At 33.3% G+C, this 25,391-nt stretch overlaps 1 protein-coding gene across 8 annotated transcripts in view; it reads left to right on the top strand.

The window, feature by feature from the left end:
- Window positions 1-25,391, top strand: part of SNX14 (sorting nexin 14) — a 77,298-nt gene that overhangs the window by 24,368 nt on the left and 27,539 nt on the right. For 5 of the 8 annotated variants that reach the window (XM_042986763.1, XM_042986762.1, XM_042986767.1 and 2 more), the window contains exons 5-16: window positions 1,153-1,196; window positions 2,978-3,065; window positions 7,932-8,016; window positions 14,632-14,788; window positions 16,329-16,404; window positions 17,400-17,444; window positions 17,549-17,629; window positions 17,729-17,843; window positions 21,602-21,757; window positions 22,064-22,188; window positions 22,688-22,746; window positions 24,765-24,791. In XM_042986763.1, coding sequence (XP_042842697.1) covers window positions 1,153-1,196; window positions 2,978-3,065; window positions 7,932-8,016; window positions 14,632-14,788; window positions 16,329-16,404; window positions 17,400-17,444; window positions 17,549-17,629; window positions 17,729-17,843; window positions 21,602-21,757; window positions 22,064-22,188; window positions 22,688-22,746; window positions 24,765-24,791 — 1,058 coding nt within the window. The remainder of the gene's footprint in view (window positions 1-1,152; window positions 1,197-2,977; window positions 3,066-7,931; window positions 8,017-14,631; window positions 14,789-16,328; window positions 16,405-17,399; window positions 17,445-17,548; window positions 17,630-17,728; window positions 17,844-21,601; window positions 21,758-22,063; window positions 22,189-22,687; window positions 22,747-24,764; window positions 24,792-25,391) is intronic. The other 3 variants (XM_042986766.1, XM_042986765.1, XM_042986764.1) reach the window with 1 other exon arrangement.

Raw genomic sequence — 25,391 nt, 5'->3', positions numbered from 1 at the left:
TTGTTTTTGTTTTAATGTTTATTTATTTTGGGAGAGAGAGAGAGGGAGAGAGCGAGCAGGGAAGGGGCGGAGAGAGAGAATCCCAAGCATGTTCCACACTGTCAGCCCAGACAGCCCAATGCAGGGCTCAAACTCCCAAACTGTGAGATCATGACCTGAGTTGAAATCAAAAAGATGCTCAACCAGCTGAGCCACCCAAGTGCTCCAAGAAATGTAAAGTTTAACACCTAGGGTTTCTTTAGTTTTGTTACTTTTTACTTATAATTTATATACTGATTATAAATTTACAGCCTAAAATTTTCACAAAGTAAACATATCCATATAACTTAGCACCCAGATCAAGAAACAAAGCATTATTAGCACCCCAGAAGTCCCCCTCATTGTTTCTTTAGTCACGATTCTCCCTTCTGAAGTAATCACTTATACCTAAATTTGACCCCTTATAAAAGTAATCACTGATTCCTAAATTTGACCCCTTATGTAAGTCTTAGCTACTTGTTTCTTCATTTTATTCAAGGAATACTGATTTATAGAGAAAGTTAGGAATCTAAAAGGCTAACCTATATTTTTCTTCTTTCCATAGAACTTGTAGTTCAGTGACTCTTCAGAGAAGTCAGGAAAAATTTAAGTGTTTTTTTTTTTTTTTATTTAATTGTAGGAATATTTAGAAATGTGTATATATCATTCTAATAGCAATTTTTCTTTTTATGGAGTTTTATGGCTTTCACATATGTTCTTTTTTTTAATGTTTATTTATTTTTGAGAGATAGGGCATGTTTGCATACAAGCAGGAAAGGGGCAGAGAGAGAGGGGGAGAGAGAGAGAATTCCAAGCAGGCTCCTCGCTGTCAGCGCGGAGCCCACCATGGGGCTTGGACTCAGAAACCGTGAGATCATGACCTGAGCTGAAATCAAGAGTTGGACACTTAACCAACTGAGCCACCCAGGCGCCCCTCATATTTTGTCTTTGATCATCACAACAACCATGTAAGGTTGACATACACACTTTGTCATGTGAAAGTATGATATTAGATGTCAATATTTGGGATAATAAAATTGGTTCTTGGCAATATATATTATTTAGTAGTATGGTTTATTTTCCTAGAATTAGTTAATTAATTTGATTTTTCTTTAAAAAATAATTTTTATACAGGTTCTTGAATTAGTGTTGGAAAACTTTGTTTATCCGTGGTACAGGTATGTTCTTTCTATAATACCTTTTTTCTTTACTGAATACAATGAAGTGTGCTAATGAAATGTTTTCAATGTAGGCCAGGATTTCCCAACTTTGTCACTATTGACATTTTAGGCCAAGTAATTCTTCTTTTGGAGGGGCTGTCCTATGTATTATAGGATGTTTAGCAGAACTCCTGTCCTTTTTCCATTAGCTACCAGTAATACCCCCTCATCCTCTTATTTGTGATCATCAAAAATGTCTTCAGAGATTGCCAGATATTACCTGGGAGGCATAATTGGCCCTAGATAAGAACCATAGACATAGGCAATCAATTAACAGTTTAGTGACAGCAAAGAAGAAAAACCTAGGCTGCTTTTTGAAGGAAAATCAACTTAGAGAATTTCTTATCACTCCTGAATGTAACTTAATATTTTGTATGCGCTTTTTACATTTGAAATAATTGTACATTTAGAGGCAAATTTATATTCAGATGTTTCATTAAATTGAAATATAATTTTAATAGTATTATATTAATGTTTTTTTCCAAAGTAACTGTTTTTAGTATCTGCTATGGATGTACAAGCACCCTCTGCCTTGGAAGGATATAGAAAATACTCTAGATCTAAAAAATTAATCTAGTTTGAGAATCAGAAATTCAAATTATATACTTAATAAATGTTTCCTTACAAAAACATCGTGTATTTAGTTACATATTTGAACACTTACACCTATATGACTTACAGGTGTAATATTCAATGACATCTGTCTTAATTTTATATATTTTGAATTTTCTAATTAAAAGCTGCTAGTAGGTGAGATGCTCTATATGTATTAAACTTAATATCCAATTTATATGCCATATTTTCCTGAAAAGCTATGTAAATTAATATTTTTATGTTGGATTCTGTCTTAAATATGGGGCATTTGCCATTTAAGTAAAGTTGATGATAAGTCTTTTTGTATAATGAATCCTGTTGTGAATATTCCCCTCACTCCTGCCCATGTTATGACTCTTCATTAAAGCTGGCTGTATTTCTAAATATTAAAGTATGTATTTTCTCTTCAGTGTAGTTATTGATACTGAAATAGCCACTTTCCTGGGATTAATAGTAGGAAGCGTGGTTAATACAATTATCTTCTTTATTCTGCCAAGGGACTAAATAGCACCATCTCCAAGTTCAGGATATCACCATTATACATACCTTTCTCGCTTGCTTTGATTAGAGAAGTGACCTAATTCTTCTAGGGACCTCAAGCCTTCAGGAAAATGAAAAGTAGCTTCTCAGAAGAAAGTTGTCAAAATTTCCGTTTAAAAATGTTTGAGTTTCACTTTATTTTCTTTTTCAAATAGAATTATTATTTTTTACCCTTTACAATCAGTTTATAATATTAATCTATAAATATTTTAAACTAAATTAAAATTTTGTATTAATTTAATTCTGTTGCTCCTCTCATATTATTCTTTGTTTTGTTTCTTAGAAATTTCTTTAATGATGTTTAGAAAATGATTGTAGTATTGTAAAAATATAACTTTGTATATGTGGTTGTCTACAGGGAAATATATACTACAGTTTACTTAGTAATGATTATGTCTTGGTACTAGAATTATGGGAGATGTTTATTTTTTCATTGTACATTTTTATCTTTTATTCTGTAATGTAATGCATTGTTTAAAAAGCAAAGGAAAATAGCATAATTAAAAGGAAAAAAAGAGGAAGTTCTGAACTTTCCCAGGTTTGTGGAAGGAGTAATGGTGTATTTCTCTGAGCTCTTAAATGCTTGCTTTTCTCCTTAATTGAAGGGATGTAACAGATGATGAGTCCTTTGTTGATGAACTGAGAATTACATTACGGTTTTTTGCATCTGTCTTAATTCGAAGGATTCACAAGGTATATATTTATAATGAGAAATTTGGGAATTTGGGGTTTTATTATTCCTAAAAAGGTGTTTTTTTTTTTTAATCTTAGTTTTACTTTATCCTATACTATAAGTATTTTTTTCTTCACTTTAATTTTTTTAGATTAAAAGGTAAATGGGTCATTTTTGATTTATTGATAAGTTTTACTTTCTTTAATGCTTATGCACCTTGGTTTGTAGTAATTAGAAATAAAAAGACAACTAAAGACAACTGTAGGAAAAAAAAAGTCTCGTTCTAGTTAGATGAATTTATTGAGTAAATGGCGATGATTATGATCTACTTTTTAAAAAAATGTTTCAAGTCATATGTTTGGGTCTTTGTATGTAGTTACAGTATGTTGGCTATAGACACACATGCTTGCATACTGCCTTGTCAGTTTGATAGAATTGAGCACATTGACAATAAACTGGTATATATCATCTCTCTACAATTACTAAATAAAGGTAAATCTTGTTAAATGTTTCTATACTTTTTTGAGAAATTAACAAAATAGTCAATCACTGTAGAAAAGATATGCAAAAATATGAATAAGCAGTTCACAAAAGAAAAATAAAAATGGCCAATGAACACTTGAGACTATGTTGTCTCACATCAAATAAATACAGTTTTTTGATGAGATGCTCTTCTGTTGCCTATCAGATTGGGAAAGAATGATAATGTCTAGTAATGGTCATTGTGGGGAAACAGGCAGAACAAGTACAAATCCAAATTGGTATAACTCATATACTGGAGGACAGTTTGGTAATCTTTACCAAAAGATTTAAAAATGTCTATACTTCCAAATAATTATATTTTTGATAATATATTTTAAATAAATAATCATGAGATGTATGTAAAAATGAATGCTCGAAGATTCATTGTAGTATATAATTTAAGAAAAGGAAAACTGAAAAGAAAATCTGATGTCTAATGATAAAATTGTTGATTAAAATATAGAACATGCCAATTATAGAATCCTGTACAGCCATGAAAAATCGTTTTGTAGAATAGTACTTATTTACATGAGAAATTATTTTCCTTATATAATCAAGTGGAAGAGGCTGGAAAATAATATATGTGGTATTTTTCCACATTGAAAACAAAGTTTACATATTAAAGCTTGTTAATATGTGTATTAAGTACATATATATCCTTATTGTTAACTCTTACCAACATGATGGGTTGATGCTGATTTTTGGTTCTTTCCATGCACTTCTTTCAGTTCATCTTTATTTTTCTTCATATTGAGCTTTTACCATTTTATAAATAGAAAAAAGTTGATAAATATTAATCACATTGTCTACTTTTTAATTAAAATTTTTTAATGTTTATTTTTGAGAGAGAGAGAGAGAAAGAGAGAGAAAATGTGAGTGGGGGAGGGGCAGAGGGAGGGAGACACAGAATCCATAGCAGGATCCAGGCTCTGAGCTGTCAGCACAGAGCTTGATGTAGTACTCGATCTCATGGACCGCAAGATCATGACCTGAGCCGAAGTCAGACACTTAACTGACTGAGCCACCCAGACGCCCCTTAATCGTATTGTTGAAAAAATTCTAAGGCACATATATAGAGTTTAATTGGAATAAAAGATTTAGTAAGAAATATCAATTGGTTGATAGTAAGTCACTTAAATTACAACTTAGAGTAAGTCAAATAAAATCAATTGATCAAAAAGCTGATTCATTACAATAAATTTATAAGTATTAATTTAGAAGAATAGCTTTGTTGTGTTAGGCTTTGAGAAAGCCTAGTGATTTTATTTTATTTATTTATTTTTTTTATTTAAAAAAAAAATTTTTTTTTTTTAACGTTTATTTATTTTTGAGACAGAGACAGAGCATGAACAGGGGAGGGTCAGAGAGAGGGAGACACAGAATCTGAAACAGGCTCCAGGCTCTGAGCTGTTAGCACAGAGCCCAACGAGGGGCTCGAACTCACGGACCGTGAGATCATGACCTGAGCCGAAGTCGGACGCTTAACCGACCGAGCCACCCAGGCGCCCCAAGCCCAGTGATTTTAAAATCATAGTACCTCATACTTGGATTGCTTTATGTGTACTTTTTGGTAACAGCTTTATTGAGGTCTACTTTGTATACCAGACAACTCACTCATTTAAATGTTCAGTGTTTTTTCAGATATTCCTGGAGTTATGCACCATCACAACAATTTTATACCGTTTCTATCACCCAAAAGAGACCTCATTCTTTAGCCATTAATCCTTGTTCTTTCATCCTCTTAGCTCTAGCCAACAACCAATCTACTTTCTGGCTCTATAGATTTGTTAATTCTGGATATTTCATATAAATGGAATCATGTAATATGTGGCCTGTTGTGACTGGTTACTTTCACTTGGCATAAAGTTTTCAAAGTTCATTCATGTTATAGTTGTAGCATGTATCAGGACTTCTTTATTAGGTCTGAATAATATTTCATTGTGTAGATATGCCACATTTTGTTTATCCATCCATCAGTTGATGGACATTTGGATTATTTCCACTTTTTGGCTATTTTGGATAATGCCATATAGCATTGTGTACAAGTGTTTTTAATGGTTTTGGGGATATATATTTTAATTTCTTTAGGGGGTAAACTTAGGAATATAATTGTTGGGTCAAACGAGTAACTCTCTGTTTAATTTTTTGAGGAACTACCAGACTCTTTTCCAAAGTGGCTATACCATTTTACATTCCCACCAGTAGTATATGAGGGTTCTGATTTCTCTACATCCTTGCCAGAACTAGTTATTATCTCATTTTTGGATTCTAACCATGCCTAATGGATATGAAGTAGTAACATTGTGGCTTTGATTTACATTTCCCTGATGACTTGTGGCATTGAGCGTCTTTTCATATGCTTATTGGCCATTTGTATATCTTTTTTTCAAAAATGTCTATCCAGATTCTTTGCCATTTTTTAACCGGGTTGTCTATTCATTATTGAGTTATACGAATTCATATATATGATTTGCAAATATTTTCTTTTGTTTTTTGGATTGTTAACGCTATCTATCCTTTTCATTTTTTTTTAAATGTTTATTTTTGAAGGGGGTGGGCAGAGAGAGAAAGGGAGAAAATCCCAAGCAGGCTCCACCCTCAGCACGGAGCCCGACATGGGGCTTGATTTCACCACCATGAGATCATGACCTGAGCCCGACATGAAAAGTCAGATGCTTAGTCAGTCAGATGCGACTGAGCCACCCAGGCACCCCATCCTTTCTTTTCATTTTATCTGCATCATTATCCAGGGGGATAAGTGGGTCATTATCATACCCATTATATAGAAACTAACTTTGATGAAGTGTCAGAGGTAGCTAATGGGTCAAGGATTATGCCTGGGTCAATTTATTCCTAGTACAGTGTTCTGTCCTTGATACCATTGCTTAAATAATGTAAACTGGCAGTTTGGGGGTAATGAAAACAAAGAATCATTTAAGGGTACACAATAGTGGTGTATTTTTTTTTAAATTAAAGTTTAGTGACGAACCCATTATTTTACCATTTTGATTGTGACCTCAAGTCTTTAAAAATGGAACTTACAAATGAAAATTTTCATGAGTATTCTTAGAAGATTTTATATAATATTTGAAAACAAACATCCTGTTTGATAAATATTATAGCAATTTATAATCACTGAGGGCAAGAAATGAGGGAGAAATGAAGAGTCGTGTTATTTTGCGACAAGAAAAACTACTAACAAAAATATCCCTTCTTATTGAATATGTTTTATCTTATACAGCCAAAAGATATCTGTTAACTGCTCTGGGTTTTACTGGTAGATCACTAAAAATTGGGGGTTTATGATCCATTACAGTTATTAGATTTATTAGCCTGGGATTTTTCCCCCCTTCCTTAATGTAGAATTTAAAAAGAAGAGTTAACACAAAACTTTACTATGATGCAATATTTTCATGCCTTTGATAAAGGGAAAAATATAATGTGTTGAGTATTGTGGTAGAGGATAAACCTGTTGAAGTCAATAAACATGTTTTTGGTGATTCATTTTATTTGCAATTCAGTCTTATTTTTTTATCTCTTTTCTGTGCGTGCATATAAGCCCTCAACTTTTCATCGCTAACCTGCAATAATCACAGTTTCCAGCCTTTAAGCTGAAAAATATCTGTGGGGAATGATGAAATTTAGTGTTATTCCAAAATAGAATGCTTCCATATAGCCTAAAACCAGGATTTATCTTGTAAGCTGAATGGAAAACTTCATTTTTAAGTAACCTTAATAAACAGAAATTTATGGTCTCAAAGGGATAATGTTACTTGAGATTTTTCTTTGTGTTTAAAAGAAACACATGAAAGAAATAAGAATAAAGATATATTTTGTGAAAAATATAGTTTATAGTGTATGCATGTTAATATACATTTTCTTTAAAAATTTTTTTTAATATTTATTTATTTTTGGGAGACAGACAGAGTGCAAGGAGGGGAGGGGCAGAGAGACAGGGAGACTCAGAATGTGAAGCAGGCTCCAGGCTCCAAGCTGTCAGCACAGAGCCTGACGCGGGGCTTGAACCCACAAAGCGTGAGATCATGACCTGGGCCGAAGTCAGACGCCTAACTGATTGAGCCACCCAGGCACCCTTAATACACATTTTCTTTACCATGGTAGAAAACTGTCTAAAGTTACAGTTAGTATGATCCAAGAAAATTATTTTTGAAAGATTTCTAAATAATATCTCTAACTTTTAAGATCATGTGTTCCAGCATCTTAAATATAATATTCCTGCCATTGTAACTCACTGGTAATTATTTTATTTTAATGTTATTTTATTTATTTTAATTGTTATTTTATTTTAATGTCATTTTATTTTTAATGTTAAAAAGTATTATTTTAATGTTAAATTTTTCCAGGTGGATATTCCATCTATAATAACCAAGAAACTGTTAAAAGCAGCAATGAAGCATATAGAAGTGATAGTTAAAGCCAGTCAGAAAGGTAATATAGTTTTCTACTACAAAGTTTGAGTGATTTTTATATACCAGCTTTCACCTTAAATACCTAAGTATGAATACTGATGCATTAACTGATATTCACAAATGCTGTGAAAGTATTCCTTTAAACTGAAATCTTTTTCAGTATTTTGTTTTATAATGTAAGTGATTGCAAAAACGCAGTAATCTGTGAAAATTAAAATACAGTTAACTTTTGGATACATTGTTGATGACTTTATCTTTCTTTTGAATAATAGTCTTGCCTTCATTACTTCCTCTGAGGTACCTCACATAATCTCTTCCCCCTTTCTTTTTTTCTTAATGATTTCAACAGTTTTGACCTATTCCAGCCCATTGTATATATCACTACCATTTAATTTCATAGTACTACAATTATCATGTTCTCTCTCTACTAAAATTAGTGACTCTGCTATAGAGACTAAATTGTATACTTAAATACTTTCTTGTCTAGTCAGATATTTTAATCTACTTTTGTCTTTAACTGTGTATTATGCTTTGGTTAGGATCACCTATTTGCATTTTTTTGTGTATGTCCTGGCCTCTTTATACTGTCATGATTTGCACATAGTAAATGTTTTCTGATTAATGAGTGAAATCTTCATTTGGGACTTTTCTTGCTCTTAGATCAAACTGGAATTTTTCTTTAACAAAATCACTTCTGTGTTCTAGGGTTGATTCTTTACAAAACTGATTTTCCTTGTGTTTGCATTTGGTATTCTTTGTCAGTGCTTTCCTAATGCTTTTGGTATTCTTTATCGATACTACATACTACTCCATGTAGGTAACCATGTGGAAGAGGTTTCATTGTCATATTTTCTGGTAATTACTATATATTATATTCCCCTTCTGGAAATTCCCAGTAAATACTAGCATACCAAAATTTCTGAGTAGTCCTACAGCAAAGAAATAGCTTTAACTACTTAGTTTTTAACTTACCACATCCCAAATTCATCTGAACACAGAACCAATTTTCTGTCTCTCATAATATCAGTTATATAATCAGTTTGTTTGGGGAAATTATGTTCTCAGCAGGGTTGAAGTAAAATTTAATCGAATCATTAGTTTGTTTTTTGCTGAGTAATTCCTCAGGTATGAGAAGCGTTTTAAATTCTATATTTGAATTTGTTTTCTGTGTTCATCTTATATCATAAGAACTAAAATAGTTTTACCTTCAACATGTTCAAAAAGTAGAAGAGTTTGAATATGTGTAATTTAATTGAATAAAAAAATTAACTTAAAAATCATCGTCCTGTCACTGGCAAAAACAAATTGATTGTCTTTAGCCATAAACTGTCAGGAAAAAGCATAGGAAAAGTGTTTTTTTTTTACTAGTAAATTTCTTTATTATTTTTTTAAACATTTTATTTTTAAGTAATCTCTATACCCATTGTGGGGCTCGAACTCACAACCCAGAGATCAAAAGTCACATGATCCACCAACTGAGCCAGCCAGGTGCCCCAGTAAATTTTAGTTTTTAGAGCAGTTTAAAGTTTACAGAAAATTGAGCAGAAAGTATAGAGAGTGCCCATCTCTCTCTCTTTTCCTCTATTAACGTCTTGTATTGGTACATTTGTTACTATTGATATACCAATATTGATACATTATTATTAAAGTCCATAGTTTTCATTAGGGTTTACCCTTTGTGTTGTACATTCTGTAGGTTTTGACTAGTTTCACCTATCATCTCTCCCTCTTTCCTTCACGAACCTTTGGCAACCCTTGATCTTTTTATTGTCCATACAGTTTGCCTTTTCCAGAATGTGATATACTTGGAATCATAATGTGGCCTTTTCAGACTAGCTTCTTTTATTTAAAAATAATGTATTTATGGCTCCTCCATGTCTTTTCATGGCTTATTTCTTTTTTTGTTTTTTTTTAATTTTTTTTAACATTTATTTATTTTTGAGAGACAGAGAGATACAGAATGTGAGTGGAGGAGGGGCAGAGAGGGAGACACAGAATCTGAAGTAAGCTCCAGGCTCTGAGCTCTCTGTCAGCACAGAGCCCAAAGTGGGGCTCAAACCCATGAACCATGAGATCATGACCTGAGCCAAAGTCGATGTTCAACCAACTGAGCCACCCAGGTTGCCCCTGAATAGCTCTTTTCTTTTTATTGCTCAGGTATATTCCAGTGTATGGATGTACCACAGTTTATTTATCCATTCACCTATTGAAGGATATCTTGCTTGCTTCCAAGTTTGGGCAGTTATGAATAAAGCTGCTGCAAACATTTGTTTGCAGGTTTTTATGTGAGAAAGGTATTTTTAATATAGTCTTTGTTCTATTTTTTCATTAAAAATTTTTTTTCATGTCTATTTATCTTAGAGAGAGAGGCAGAGTGTGAGTAGGTGAGGGGCAGAGAGAGAGAGAGGGAAACACAGAACTTAAAGCAGGCTCCAGGCTCTGAGCTGTCAGCGCAGAGCCCGACATGGGGCTCAAACCCACAAGTTGTAAGATCATGACCTGAGCTGAAGTCAGACGCCCAACCAACTGAGCTACCCAGGCACCCTTTTTTTTCTTTTTTCATTTAAAAAAAAATTTTTTTTTTTTTTAATTATAGTCTTTGTTTTAAAGACAAACACTTTGAACCCAGGCTTTGAGTAAATGGATGCATCTTTTTTTTTTTTAACTTTATTTTTTATTTTTTTAAATTTACATCCAAATTAGCATATAGTGAAGCAGTGATTTCAAGAGTAGATTCCTTAATGCCCCTTACCCATTTAGCCCATCCCCCCTCCCACCCCCTCCAGCAACCCTCAGTTTGTTCTCCATATATATGAGCCTCTTGTTTTGTCCCCCTCACTGCTTTTATATTATTTTTGTTTCCCTTCCCTTATGTTAATCTGTTTTGTCTCTTAAAGTCCTCGTATGAGTGAAGTCATATGATTTTTTGTCTTTCTGTGACTAATTTTACTTAGCATAATACCCTCCAGTTCCATCCACGTAGTTGCAAATGGCAAGATTTCATTCTTTTTGATTGCCAAGTAATACTTCATTGTGTATATATATATCTATATATCTATATATATATATATATAGATATATATATAGATATATATATCACATTTTCTTTATCCATTCATCCACCGATGGACATTTGAGCTCTTTCCATACTTTGGCTATTGTTGATAGTACTGCTATAAACATGGGGGTGCATGTGCCCCTTCGAAGCAGCACACCTGTATCCCTTTGATAAATGCCTAGTAGTGTAATTCCTGGGTCATAGGGTAGTTCTATTTTTAGTTTTTTGAGGAACCTCCATACTGTTTTCCAGAGTGGCTGCACCAGCTTGCATTCCCACCAGCAGTGCAGAAGAGATCCTCTTTCTCCGCATCCTCGCCAACGTCTGTTGTTGCCTGAGTTGTTAATGTTAGCCATTCTGACAGGTGTAAGGTGGTATCTCATTGTGGTTTTGATTTGTATTTCCCTGATGATGAGTGATGTTGAGCAATTTTTCATGTGTCAGTTGGCCATCTGGATGTCTTCTTTGGAGAAGTGTCTATTTATGTCTTTTGGCCATTTCTTCATTGGATTATTTGTTTTTTGGGTGTTGAGTTTGATAAGTTCTTTATAGATTTTGAATACTAACCCTTTATCTGATATGTCATTTGCAAATATCTTCTCCCATTCTGTCAGTTGCCTTTTAGTTTTGCTGATTGTTTCCTTCGCTGTGCAGAAGCTTTTTATTTTGATGAGGTCCCAGTAGTTCATTTTTGCTTTTGTTTCCCTTGCCTCCGGAGACGTGTTGAGTAAGAAGTTGCTGCGGGCAAGATCAAAGAGGTTTTTGCCTGCTTTGTCCTCTAGGATTTTGATGGCTTCCTGTCTTACATTGAGGTCTTTCATCCATTTTGAGTTTATTTTTGTGTCTGGTGTAAGAAAGTGGTCCAGGTTCATTCTTCTGCATGTCGCTGTCCAGTTTTCCCAGCACCACTTGCTGAAGAGACTGTCTTTATTCTATTGGATATTCTTTCCTGCTTTGTCAAAGATTAGTTCGCCATATGTTTGTGGGTCCATTTCTGGGTTCTCTATTCTATTCCATTGATCTGAGTGTCTGTTCTTGTGCCAGCATCTTTTTTTTTTTTTTAAATGTTTATTTATTTTGAGAGAGAGAGTGCAAGTGGGAGAGGGGCAGAGAAAGGGAGAGAGAGAATCCCAAGCAGGCTCCACACTGATATGGGGCTCAATCTCAAGAACTGTCAGATCATGACCTGAATCAAAATCAGGAGTCTGACACTTAACTGACTGAGCCACCCAGGTGCCCGTTTTATTTTTAGTTGAACTAATCAGTTTAATAAAATTCCCAAATTATTTTGTCTCTAAGAGAGTGATAATTTGAAATTTATTGTTGAGACTACAAGAGAGGGGTTGTTAATTTGCTACGATTAATGCAAAAAGTGGTTCCCAGTTATAAAATTGTCATAAAATGCTAGATTACATTCATTAATAATATTGTAGTTAATGAGATCCATAGAAGTAAAAGGCCAGAGCTTAGAAGGACTTTCATTTTATTCAAAAGTCCTGGTATTCTAAATATTATGACAGGGAATTAGATAGACTTGTAAAAAAGGTTTTCAGATTTTTGAATTTTCATTTCTTTAATGCGTGGATTTATTTTCTAAATTCTTTGGCCCCACAATTGTGCATAATTCAGAAAGTAATTAAATGTTCATCTCTTCATCCATATTCCTTTTACTCTCAGTGTTTTCTCTATAATCTGTCTTTTGAGAATAGGGATTATATAGATGTTTTCTATGTAAGTACTTTTATGGCTCTTAGAAATACTGAATGTGTACACATTTAGAAACACTGGTTTAATTTAAATTCAGTAATAAACTGTGCAAAAGGACCTTACTCTCTAGTCTTTCATCCTAAAGATATCCCTTTGTCATGAATTCTGGAGACCTTTCCTGCTTTGGTCTGAAAACTACTAACTGATTAGGCAGTAGATGTACTGATGATTAGTGGGGATTAGTCCATGCTCTGTTTTCCAGCATCTATATTTTGTTTACATTCCCAATTAAGATTTTCCTCCCTGTATTCTCTTAATGTTTTGCATGATTTATTTTCTCATTATCTTGAACTACAAAAAACTTTCAAGTCTGACAGATGTTGAATAGATTTCAATCTAGTGATTCAATTTATATTTTATGTGTAAATGCTTAATCACATTGACTATTATAATTACTTACACATTTTGCATGATGACTTTTCAGTGTTAATAACTACTTAACTATTTACTGATGTGGGAACTGAGACTTACAGGGATTATATCATTTGTTCAAGATCATATCAGTTTGTTAACGAAGTAGAGTTGTAATTTAGCATGGCTTAGTCTTATTTTAAATTCCGGCTCATGACAAATTTTTAAAAACCTGTGTCCCAAATTCTTGGAGAAAATGCTTAGCAAATAATTGGATAATTATGAAATAAAATGCATTTCTTGTAAAAACTACATCTGCCTTCGCCAGTCCTTTTGTACCTCAGGCGCAGATGGCCTTCATTTATCTTCTTAGTATTCACACTAGTAGTATGCATATATTGACTTTTTTGGGTAAATGTGCTTGCATTCTCTTTTAATAAAAATAGAAGAAAATAGTGAAAAATACATGCCATTGAATTAGATTAAGATTCCCTTCATAGAAGCCATGATTTTGAAACTAGGCACAGAATGCAAATAGGGGAAAACATGACTTGTTTTTCTTCTACTCTTTTGAGGTCTGTAAAAAACAGTGGCAATACTATTGCCTTTAAGTTAAAATATTTAGTATTTGACCTTTAAAGAAAACTTACTGTTAATATAAGTTTTATCATCACTTAATATTCATTAAGTAATGTATCTATTCATGGACTTATACAGTTCTGTACCTCTTGTGTCCTATATGCTGGGCAGAAGGTACAGAACTTAATCAAAAAAGCCAGTTTCTATACCATAAGTGCTTTAAAAGATTACCTGAATTATTTTGATGTTGAAAGCAGAGACAATAAAGAATTTTAACAGGGTTTTTGTTTTGTTTTGTTTTTGTATTTGCAAAGGATGAACAGATGTAACATTTGATAGCAACAGCTTTGTATGTGCTAGAAATTTTCTGTAGTTTTTCCACTTTTTAAAATAAATATTTGCTTTTGTTAATATAATTTGTGTTTTTTTTAAGTTTATTTTTAAAGAGAGAGAGAGGGAGAGAGAGAAACCTAAACAGGCTCTGCACTGTCAGCACAGAGACTGACGCAGGGGTCCATCTCTTCAATTGTGAGATCATAACCTAAGCTGAAATCAAGAGTCGGACGCTTAACCGACTGAGCTACCCAGGCACCCCTGTTTAATATAATGTGTAAAATAGTGATACGAGTTAAAATTCTTGCTTGCATTGGGAAAGGGCCTTTTTATCAAATTTTTGCAAAATTGAAAAACTGGCAAGGAGGGAATTATTCTTTTTATATCCTATTTGTGAAAAATTTCCCAGTAAAATACATATTGGAAAGAAAGGAGGGTTATGAAAGGAATAACTGTGTTAAATGATTTTCTGTTTGTGAGTGGAAATGGGTGGAGTTAGTTAATGTTACTTAACTTCTTTCAATATTTATTTTTTAATCTCTGTAGTAGAAAATACAGAGTTTTTACAGCAAGCTGCTTTAGAAGAATATGGTCCAGAGCTTCATGTGGCTTTGAGGAGTCGAAGAGATGAATTACACTATTTAAGGAAACTCACTGAACTGCTTTTTCCTTATATTTTGCCTCCTAAAGCAACAGACTGCAGGTATAAATAGACTGGAAAATGTCATAGCGGTATTTGCATACCATGCCATATGTGTATTGATATTCTTTTTTTTTTTTTTTTTAAGTTTATTTTGAGACAGAGAGCAGGGGAGGGGCAGAGAAGGAGGGAGAGAGAATCCCAAACAGACCCCACACTGGTAGCTTGGAGCCTGATGTGGGGCTCAAACTCATGAATCATGACATCATGTCCTGAGCTGAAATCAAGAGCCACCCAGGCGCCCCTGTATGTTGCTATTATTGATCATAATAGGAGTACACTAAAACTTGAGATTAGGCAATGATGTGAGTAACTTTTCATTTTTAAAGAAGTACGGTTTGTCCGGTCTTAAAATGCCATTTTAGGTACTAAGTATTTGGATGTGTTGTGTTGCTTAGAAGGGTTTTTTTTTTTTTTTTTTTTGGAAATTCCCAAGGTAAATATAGATAAAATCAGTTTTTTTCATTTGAAATCATTATACTTTGTTCATTCTTGGTGTTCCATTTTAAAAACATACACATTGTGACTTAGTGACAGAAACACTTTGAACAAACTAAACTGATATGTTTGTATTTTAAGATATAAACCTGAGAAGAATAATTAGAATTCATCTAGACTGTCCTTCCTTGTTCTGGCAGGAACATGTTTAGATTATTGCATAAAGTTACCTCATTACTCTTATCCTAATAATTCTTAGAAGAGAAATTATGGCTTATTTTTAGTGATGTACTTTTTTTAATTTTATTTTTTATTTTTAGATTTTATTTTTAAGTAATCTCCATACCCAACATGAGACTCGAACTCATAACCCCTAGATCAAGAGTTGTATGCTCTACCAACTGAGTCATCCAGGTGCCCCTAGTGATGTACTTTAAATATTACTTTATTTATGACCTAAAATTTGTATTAACATTTTTAAAATTTTAAACATTTTAATGAAAATATTTTTATTTTAAAGAAATTAATATATAATGTTATTTATTTTTTTAAAAAGTTTATTGAGAGAGAGAGAGAGAGAGAACCAGCGGAGGAGGGGCAGAGAGAGAGGGGGACAGGATCTGAAGCAAGCAGGCTCCTTGTTGACAGCAGAGAGCCTGATGTGGGGCTCGAACCCACAAACTGCGAGATCATGACCTGAGCTGAAGTCGGATGCTTAACCGACTGAGCCTCCCAGGTTCCTCTATAATGTTAATTTAAATATTATAATTACAAAGTAATTATACTGTTAAAAACCTATCAGTTTTAAACATTAATTTCAAAATATATTAAATATTTTAAATACTCCGAGATGAGTATTTTCTAGTGCTCACCCAAATTCTTCCTGTTAAGGAAATGCTGTTTTCTCTTAAATAGTACTCTCTCCTGGTCAGTACAGGACTCCCAAGTGTGGTCTGTGAACCACTAGCATGTGCATTACTTGGGAACTTTTTAGAAATGCAGAATCTTGGGACATATCTATTGAATTAGTCTGCATTTTAACAAGATCCCCAGGTAAGAACTGATGTAAATCACTAAATATGTATAATACTGTTTATTTTTCCAGATCCCTGACCTTACTTTTAAGAGAGATCCTGTCTGGTTCAGTGTTCCTTCCATCTTTGGATTTCCTAGCTGATCCAGTAAGGCTTAAAAAATGGTTTTGAATTGTGGTAAAATATATACAAAATTTATCATCTTAAATGTTTTTATATGTATAGTTCAGTGGTATCAAATACATTCATTGTTGAGCAACCATCACTACCACTCATCTGTAGAATCTTTTCATCTTACAAAACTGAAACTCTGTACTCATTAAATAATAATTCTCTATTCTTCCTCCTAGCCCCTGGCAACCATCACTGCACTTCCTATCTCTATGAATTTGACTACTCTGGGTACCTCATATAAGTGGGTCCAGTCAGTATTTGTCTGTTTGTGACAGTCTTATTTCCCTTAGCGTGATGTCTCCAAGATTTATCCATGTTGTAGCATATATTGGAATTTCATTCCTTATTAAGGATGAATAATATTCCATTGTAGGTATATACCACATTTTTCTGTTTATTCATCCATTGATGGACACTTCAGTTCCTCTTACTTGAACTAGTAAGATTTTGAAGAAACAGGAATAATTTATTTTTACATGTATGGAGTATTTACATTATGCCAGGTGTTGTTTTAAAGTTTTTTTTATTTATTGTTTATTTTTGAGAGAGAGAGAGAGTGAGCACATGTGTAAGCAGGGGAGGGGCAGAGAAAGAGAGGGAGACAGAAGATCTGAAGTAGGCTTTACACTGACAGCACAGAGCCTGGCATGGGGCTTGAATGCACAAACCGTGAAATCATGACCTGAGCTGAAGTCAGACATTTAACCGACTGAGCCACCCAGGCACCCATATAAACATTTTAAATGCCAAAGTCAGAATAACTTTTCTTTGCCCACTTTCCTAAAAGTGAGGCCCTGCATCACAGATTTTTTAAAGTCCCTCTATATTACATATGTGTAGATGCTTTGCCACTGTTCCATATTTTCTTCATTTTTCTAGAAACTTCCACGATATGAAAAAAGCTTTGAGAATTTTGGGAGAAGATGGTAATGGAATTATTTTGACCTATGTGTATTATTTTCCATTAGGATACTGTGAATCATTTGCTTATCATCTTCATAGATGACAGTCCAGTGAGTATTATATTAGAAACATTCAGATTGCATTTAATTTTTGATTTATATCTGTCCAGTCACATGGCACTTGTATTGAATTAATAAATTCTCTTTCTTCAAAGCCTGAAAAAGCAACTGAACTGCCTTCCCCTTTGGTTCCATTCTTGCAGAAATTCGCAGAACCTAGAAATAAAAAGCCATCTGTAAGTATTTTTACCAATAACATATATTACTTTTGACATAAACAATTTTATCATGTGTTTATATGGCCTTAACTTACCCTTCTCTCATATTGTATCAAGGTGCTGAAGTTAGAATTGAAGCAAATCAGAGAGCAGCAAGATCTCTTATTTCGTTTTATGAACTTTCTGAAACAAGAAGGAGCAGTGCATGTATTGCAGATATGTCTGACTGTGGGTGAGGCTTACCGTGCACTTTAGCAAAGTCATTTTTATACTTTTTAATATATTACATATTTTAAATATATTTGAGTATTTAGATCAGATTCGATGTTGTTGTGTGTCATTGTACTAAATTTCTTTTTACTAGGTATTCTAAGATCGCCTTTGAGTTGTCTCTGGTGTCCACTCCTTTCCACATTGTAACATAATCTATAACTGACCTCGATCAACTGACCTCCTCTTTATTTTTTAAAAAGTTTTTTACACTTACTTATTTTTGATAGAGACAGAGCACAAGTGGGGGAGGGGCAGAGAGAGAAGGAGACACAGAGTCCGAAGCAGGCTCCAGGCTCTGAGCTGTCAGCACAGAGCCCGACACAGGGCTCGAACTCACAAACCGCGAAATCGTGACCAGAGCCAGAGTTGGACGCCCAACCGACTTAGCCAGCCAGGCACCCCAACTGACTTCCTTTTTAAATATAACTTAAAAAAAATTGAGGTGTAATTTACAGTGAAACTCATAGAACTTAAATGTACAGTTTGGTCAGTTTGGAGACATCTGTACATCTGTGTAACCTACTCCTTTATCAAGATACAGAATGTTTCCATCACTCCAGAAAGTTGGGGTCCTTCCCAGACGAGCTACCCCTGCTCCCACTCCTGCCAGAGCCAACACAGCTCTCATTCCTTTCCCCACAGATTACTTTTGCTTGTACCGTTTCCTGATAGAAGTGGAGTACATCGTGTGTACTCTTTTGTGCCTGGCTTCATTGATTTAAGATTATGCTTTTTAAGATTGATTCAGGTTGTTGTGTAGAGGAATAGTTTGCTCTTTTTTATTGCTAAGTAATACTCTTTTATATGAGTGTACCACAGCATGGGCTTTTTTTTTTTTTTTTTTTTTTTAAATTCATTCTTGTGGATGGGTATCTGGACTGCTTTCACTTTTGAGCTATTATAAAGAAAATTGCTATGCATATTCTTGTCTAAAGATTTCTGTTGGGCATATGTTTAATAACTGGAAATAGAATTGCTGGGTCACAGGGTAGATATATATTTTGTTATATGAGAAATTACCAAATTGTTTTCCAAAGTGGTTGTACTATTTTTGAGTGGTTGTATCCTCCTTAGCAATATGTGAGAATTCTGGTTGCTTTACATCTTTACAAAAATTTGGTGGTATTTATTTATTTTTTTAATTTTAGCCATTTTAGTGGGTATGTGGTGGTATCTTGTGCTTTTAACTTGCATTTCTCTAATGACTAGTGTTGAACACTTTATCATATGCTTATTGGTCATTCGAATATCTTGGTATGTGGAAGTGTTTAAGTCTTTTCCCTATTTTTTATTGAATTGTTTTTCTTGTCATTGAGTTATAGGAATTTTTTTTTTTAAGTTTATTTATTTGTTTTGAGAGGGATGGAGAGAGAAGCAGGGGAGGGGGAGAGAGAGAATCCCACGCAGGCTCTGTGCTGTCAGCATGGAGCCTGATGCAGAGCTTGATCCCACAAACTGAGATCATGACCTGAGCTGAAATTGAGAGTTGGACACTTACCTGACTGAGCTACCCATGTGCCCCAGAGTTCTTTATATATTCTAGATGCAACTCTTTTGTCAGAGATCAGACTATGACTTGTGTTTTCATTTTCTGAATAGTTTTGATGAGTAGAATTTTAAAATTTTGATGATAATTCAGTAGATCTATATTTACGGGTAGTGCTTTCAGAGACTTCCATAAGAAATGTTTGTTACCCAAAGTCAAGGTGATATTATCTCTAGATGCCTGTTTTTCTCTACATGCTTTATAGTTTTATATTTTACATGTAGGTTTGTGACCTTGAAATCTTTTTGTATTGGTATTAGATAGGAGTGGAGTTTGATTTTTTCCCTTCGTATGGTTATGGATATCCAGTTTTTCTGATACTCATGTTTTTAAGTTTATTTATTTATTTTGAGTGAGAGAGAGAGAGCGCACAGCAGGGATGGGTCAGAAAAGAAGAGCGAGAATCCCAAGCAGGTTCTTTACTATATCAGCATGGAGCCTGATGTGGGGCTCAGTCTCGTGAACTGTGATATCCTGACCTGAGCTGAAATCAAAAGTTAGACACTTAACCAACTGAGCCACCCAGGCACCCTCTGATACTCATTTTCTGAAGAGTCATTTCTTTCCCATCTTGAATTGTTAAATTATTTAATCATATATGTGTGTTTCTGGATTCTCTTCTGTTCCATTGGTCCGTATGTCTGTTTTTTTGGCCAGTACTACAGTGTTGATTATTTTGACTATATAGGATTTTTTTTTTAATGTTTATTTTTGAGAGAGAGAGACAGAGTGTGATCAGGGGAGGGGCAGAGATAGAGGGAGACCTCCACCTCTGTCTACCTCTGTCACTGCCCCTCCCCCACTCGCACTCTCTCAAAAGTAAACAAAACATTAAAAAAATTAAAAAAAATTTTTTAAATTGTTGCTAATATACAGAAAGAGAACAATTTTGCATATTGACTTTGTATCCTGTGTCATTGCTGCATTCATTTATTAGTTCTGGTAGCTTTTTCATATATTTCCTTAAGATTTTCTACATATGTAATTGTGTCAACTGCAATACAGTTTTACTTTTTCCTTTGTAGTGTTTATGCCTTATGTTTCTTTCTCTTGCCTATTACAATGGCTAGGCCCTTTACAATAATGTTGAATAGAAGTGGTGAAAGTTGATATCCTTGGTTTTGTTCCTGATCTTATGGGGAAATCACTTAGTGTTATACCATTAAGTATGGTATTACCCTGGGCTTTTTTGTAGATATCCTCTAGCTGGTTTTACGATTTCCTCTTTATTTTTGTTTCTCAGCAATTTGACTCTACTATGTAGTTTTCTTTTTATATGTTCTTCTTGGGTTGTACTGAGAGTCTTGAATATGTTGCCTTGGGATTCTCACTCTCCTTCTCTGCCCCATCCCTGCTTGTGTGTGCTCTCTCTCTCTCTCAAAATAAGTAAATAAACTTAAAAAAATGGGTATCAGAATGGGTTGGTGTCTTTCATCCTTTTTGAAAATTCTTGGCTGTTATCACTTCAGATATTCTGCCTCATTTTCTTTCTTCTTTCCTTTTGAGACTCCAATTATATGAATTTGCTATTATCCCAGGATCATATATGTGGTGTTCCCTTTTTTAAAACTCTTTTCTTTCCTCTCTGTTTCAGTTGGGTAATTAAGAATTACGGAGTGAATTCCGTATTACTACCTCTTCTAATAAGAAAAGGCAGTTAATATTTTGTCTCTCCTACTGCTGTCATCTGTCATTAAAAAAAAAATGATTCATTTGTTTACATACTCAGCTCCATCAGTAGTCTGTAGTCTCCATGATGGAAGGAAATATTATTTAAAAACATTGGAACTTTAAAAAGCCTTAAGTTTCACTGTTACTTAGTGAATTAGATTTCAAAATATTAATGACCATTGGTATAAGAAGTCAATCAAATATGTTCTTTAAATAAAAGTTTTAGAAATCTGTTTACTATTCTGAATTTTAGAAATTCGTATTGCTGTGCAAGTGTTTACATATTTTATGTTAATATAGAAAATATTTGGTTAAAAGTTTTTCTTTCATCTGGGTAGTTATTTTATTTCCAATTAAAATTATTTTAAAAGCTTAAAATGAATAGATTGTGATTTCTATTTTTAATATTGATTACAATTAGACTGGGAATAATATATTATGTCTTATATTGTGTTGTATTGAAAGAATTCATTTTTTCTTACTTTTTCCTAATTTGCTAGAGGAATTCAATGATAGAATTTTGCGACCAGAGTTGTCAAATGATGAAATGCTGTCTCTTCATGAAGAGTTGCAGAAGATTTATAAAACCTATTGTTTGGATGAAAGTATTGACAAAATTCGATTTGATCCCTTTATTGTAGAAGAGATTCAAAAAAGTAAGTCAAAGATGTTGATGAGAATATAGCCCTTTTACCACTTTTAATGTTTTCAGAGTTTTCTCCTGTATTCATCTAACAAGATAAAAGCTTTGATGAGAAATTTACTCACAATTCACATAGCTAATACTTGCCAGAACTTGTTCTGATTCCTCATCCTAGTGTGATTTCTGTACCTTATAAGTGGATTTTCTGCAAAACATAATTTTAGGACTGTTTGAATGTTCTTTCACTGTCATTTTAAACTAATATATAATGTATTTATGGTATTCATAAACAATCTCTACAATATAATTTTTTTAATAGTTGCTGAAGGCCCTTATATAGATGTTGTGAAACTTCAAACTATGAGATGCCTTTTTGAAGCATATGAACATGTACTGTCTCTCTTAGAGAATGTGTTTACACCTATGTTCTGCCACAGTGATGAGGTAAGTCAAAATATTAATCTTGTTTGAGAATTTTCCTTCAAAATTTAATAATGGCTTTGATATCAGTAGGTGAGTGATTCAAAAAGCAAAATAAAAATAAAACATTAACTAAAAAAGTGAGTACTATGTTTTACTACATAAATTAATGGAGATTAGAAGTTTATTGTAAAAATGATTCTCAATACCAAAACTGTATTTGTATATATATGATTAGGTAGATGACTATGGCCAAATAGATCCACCTGATATGGCATATGCCTCAGTGGCTGTGTAATGCTGTGGTGATGCAGAAACTCCATTCTTCTTTTACGTACATTACTATAGACATGTGGAAATTAAGTGGCCTGAATATCTCTATTTGCAATATTTTAATCCTTACTCTATTTGTCTATGGTTGTTTTCATTTGATTTAAATTTTGTTTTCTTTAACCTGGAAAGTAGTAGGGTAAAGTAGCATTTTTAAAAATAAAATAGTTTAATAAATCATAATTTTTTGAAGTATTTCAGGCAACTTTTAAGAGGTGCAGAATCACCAACACGCAATTCAAAATTGAACAGGTGAGTATAGTAAGTCATCTGTGTGGTGTGGTTTTTGTACTTGTTGATGCTAATCATTCTTGTGATACTATCTTTGTCTTTATTAACTGTTTTTCTTTGTGTGGTTCCGTTGCTACATAAGTAGACATTTTATTAAGTAATTATATAATTGTACTACATATAGTAACCTGAAAATGCCTGAAGTTAATTTAGAAAAACTTAACAAGATACACACCATTGTCTTGCTAATATCATAATTAATACATATTAGTGCTTGATCACCTGCTTTATTAGATCCTGTGAACTACTTGCATAAAAGAAATCTATAGATAAGTCAATTTTAGGCAGGTTTTTTTTTTTTCCTCAGAGAATATTTTATGTTAGAGTACTTACGGGTTACAAATGTGGAGGGTTTTTTCTTTCTTTCCCTTCTCACCTTCTGTGCAGTTAAATAACCCAAAGAAATAACAGAAGAGAGTGCTTTATCCATTTATAAACTGGATAATTAATACCTTGGTTTTTCCTTACATTGTTATATGTACAAAATTGATACAGGTATCAAATGTATAAATCCACAGAATAGATATTCACATTGTTCTCAAAACCTTCCAGTTTGAGCAAGAATCTAGTAAATACATAAATAAGTTGGAGATGTGGTACAAAGATAGAAGTAGATAGGTTAGAAACTAGAGTAGTTTTTTAGATAGTACAAGGAAAAATGTGAAAGCCTTAGCTATGGAGAAAATGTATTGCATTTTTTGATATAACTAAGGGATGTAGAAACAGATGGGAATTTCTTGATTGTTGAATTTATATATTACAATCATGAAACATTGATTTAACAAAATTCCATCATGTTATTTAAAATAGCATACTTTACCCAATCCAAACACTTCTTTGATTTGAATACTTTTTTAAGACTTTTATCAAATTTTCCAGTATCATTTGAGAAACAGGTGGAATTTATTGCTGTTTATAGATATAGGATATTTGGAGTGCCACAGTAGGATATTAAACTTAATCGCCCTCCTCTACAGGACGATTTAAGGGGAAGTGGTTCTTTGATCTCACAAGCCTACCGAATAGTTAAGTCATAACTTCAGAGATGGAAAGCTTTCTTTGCCACTTTGAGATCATCTCGTTGTGTTCAACCTATTACATAATTTTGCTGTCTTTAAAATATAAAATAAACAGGAACAAAATATGGTTTCTTTTCATTCTGGGTACTGATTATGGTCTTTAAAAGTATGTTTTTCTTTATATTGACCTGATTTTAATATTAACTATGAGTCTTGTCAGTCCTCTGCTTCTGTGATACTTCCTCATTTATCTGTATAGAGTAAGTAAAAGATTTACTTAACATTCTCTCATTGAAAATTTAGAGTAACATTGCTAATTTGCTAAGTGACTTAAAGAATCTAAAGTATTTATTCATGTATTTTATCTCTGAGTTCTATTTAATTGTATTTTAAAAATAAAATTTTAAGGCATTAATGTTAACCTATTGTTCTGTTTCTTCCACACTCAAAGAATAACTTAAAAAACTATATTTAGAGATCTTTTGTTAGCTTTGTTTCTTAGCCTAAAACCTACTTTTCAAAATACTCAAACTAAAGATGTGTGAAGGACACATAATTATATCTAATACAAACTTGGATTTCATGTTGGAAAACATTGAATTTGTCTTTTGTGCTAAGTTTTTGGTGGCTTAGTCTCTGCATACTTTCCACGATATCAAGCAAATGGTATGCCTAAATGAAGGCAAAAAATACAAAATTATTTCCTGACATACTTGTTTAAGAACTTTTTTTTAATGATCTAGAATTCATACTCCCAAAACCCCCCAAATGAGCCATTGTGCTTTTTATTTCCTTTATTATGTTATAAAAATTCTTTCTCTTTGCAGAGATGAATGCTATCCACCTGTGTAACTTTTAAAGCTTTTAAATTTTGTTTTGTGTTCTGAAGTGAAACTTGTTTAATATCTGGGCTTTCTCTCTCTCCTTTCCTTATATAATTTCATCTATCTGTTACTGCAGAGGTAGCCTAAGTTTGGATGATTTTCGGTAAGTCTTGAGACAGCATGTGATTTTTTTCTGTATAATTTGTCTGTTTAAGTTCGGATAGTATACCCAAAACAAAGTACAACACAAAGGAAAAAAGGAAACACTGCTATTACTACTGCCTTTATATCAGCTATTTGGGATATCCTTTTAAAATTAACCTCTGGGGCACCTGGGTGGCTCCGTCGGTTAAGTGTCTTGACTTCTGCTCAGGTCACTACCTCACGGTTCGTGGTGCTAGCCCTGCATTAGGCTCCGTGCTGGCAGTGTGGGGCCTGCTTGGGATTCTCTCTGTCCTCTCTCTACCCCTGGCTTGTGCACATGTGCTTCTCTCTCTCTCCTCTCTCTCTCTCTCTCAAAATAAATAAACTTAAAAAAATAATAAAATTAATCTCTAATTTGATTTTAGATATCTCTTTTTTGAAATAGCATGATATATGTCATAAAATGTCAGTTTAAAATAAAATGAAAAGTTAGTACCTAGCTGTTCAAGGCTATTGACTCATTTAAAAAAAAATTTTTGTTTAACGTTTATTTATTTTTGAGAGAGAAAGAGAGAGAGACAGGCAGACACAGAGCACGAGGAGGAGAGAAAGAGACACA

The sequence above is a fragment of the Panthera tigris genome, chromosome B2 (assembly GCF_018350195.1).
Source record: "Panthera tigris isolate Pti1 chromosome B2, P.tigris_Pti1_mat1.1, whole genome shotgun sequence".
NCBI classification, from domain to species: Eukaryota; Metazoa; Chordata; class Mammalia; order Carnivora; family Felidae; genus Panthera; species Panthera tigris.
The sequence above is the reverse complement of the archived record's forward strand: the minus strand, read 5'-3'. Positions and strand labels throughout refer to the sequence as shown.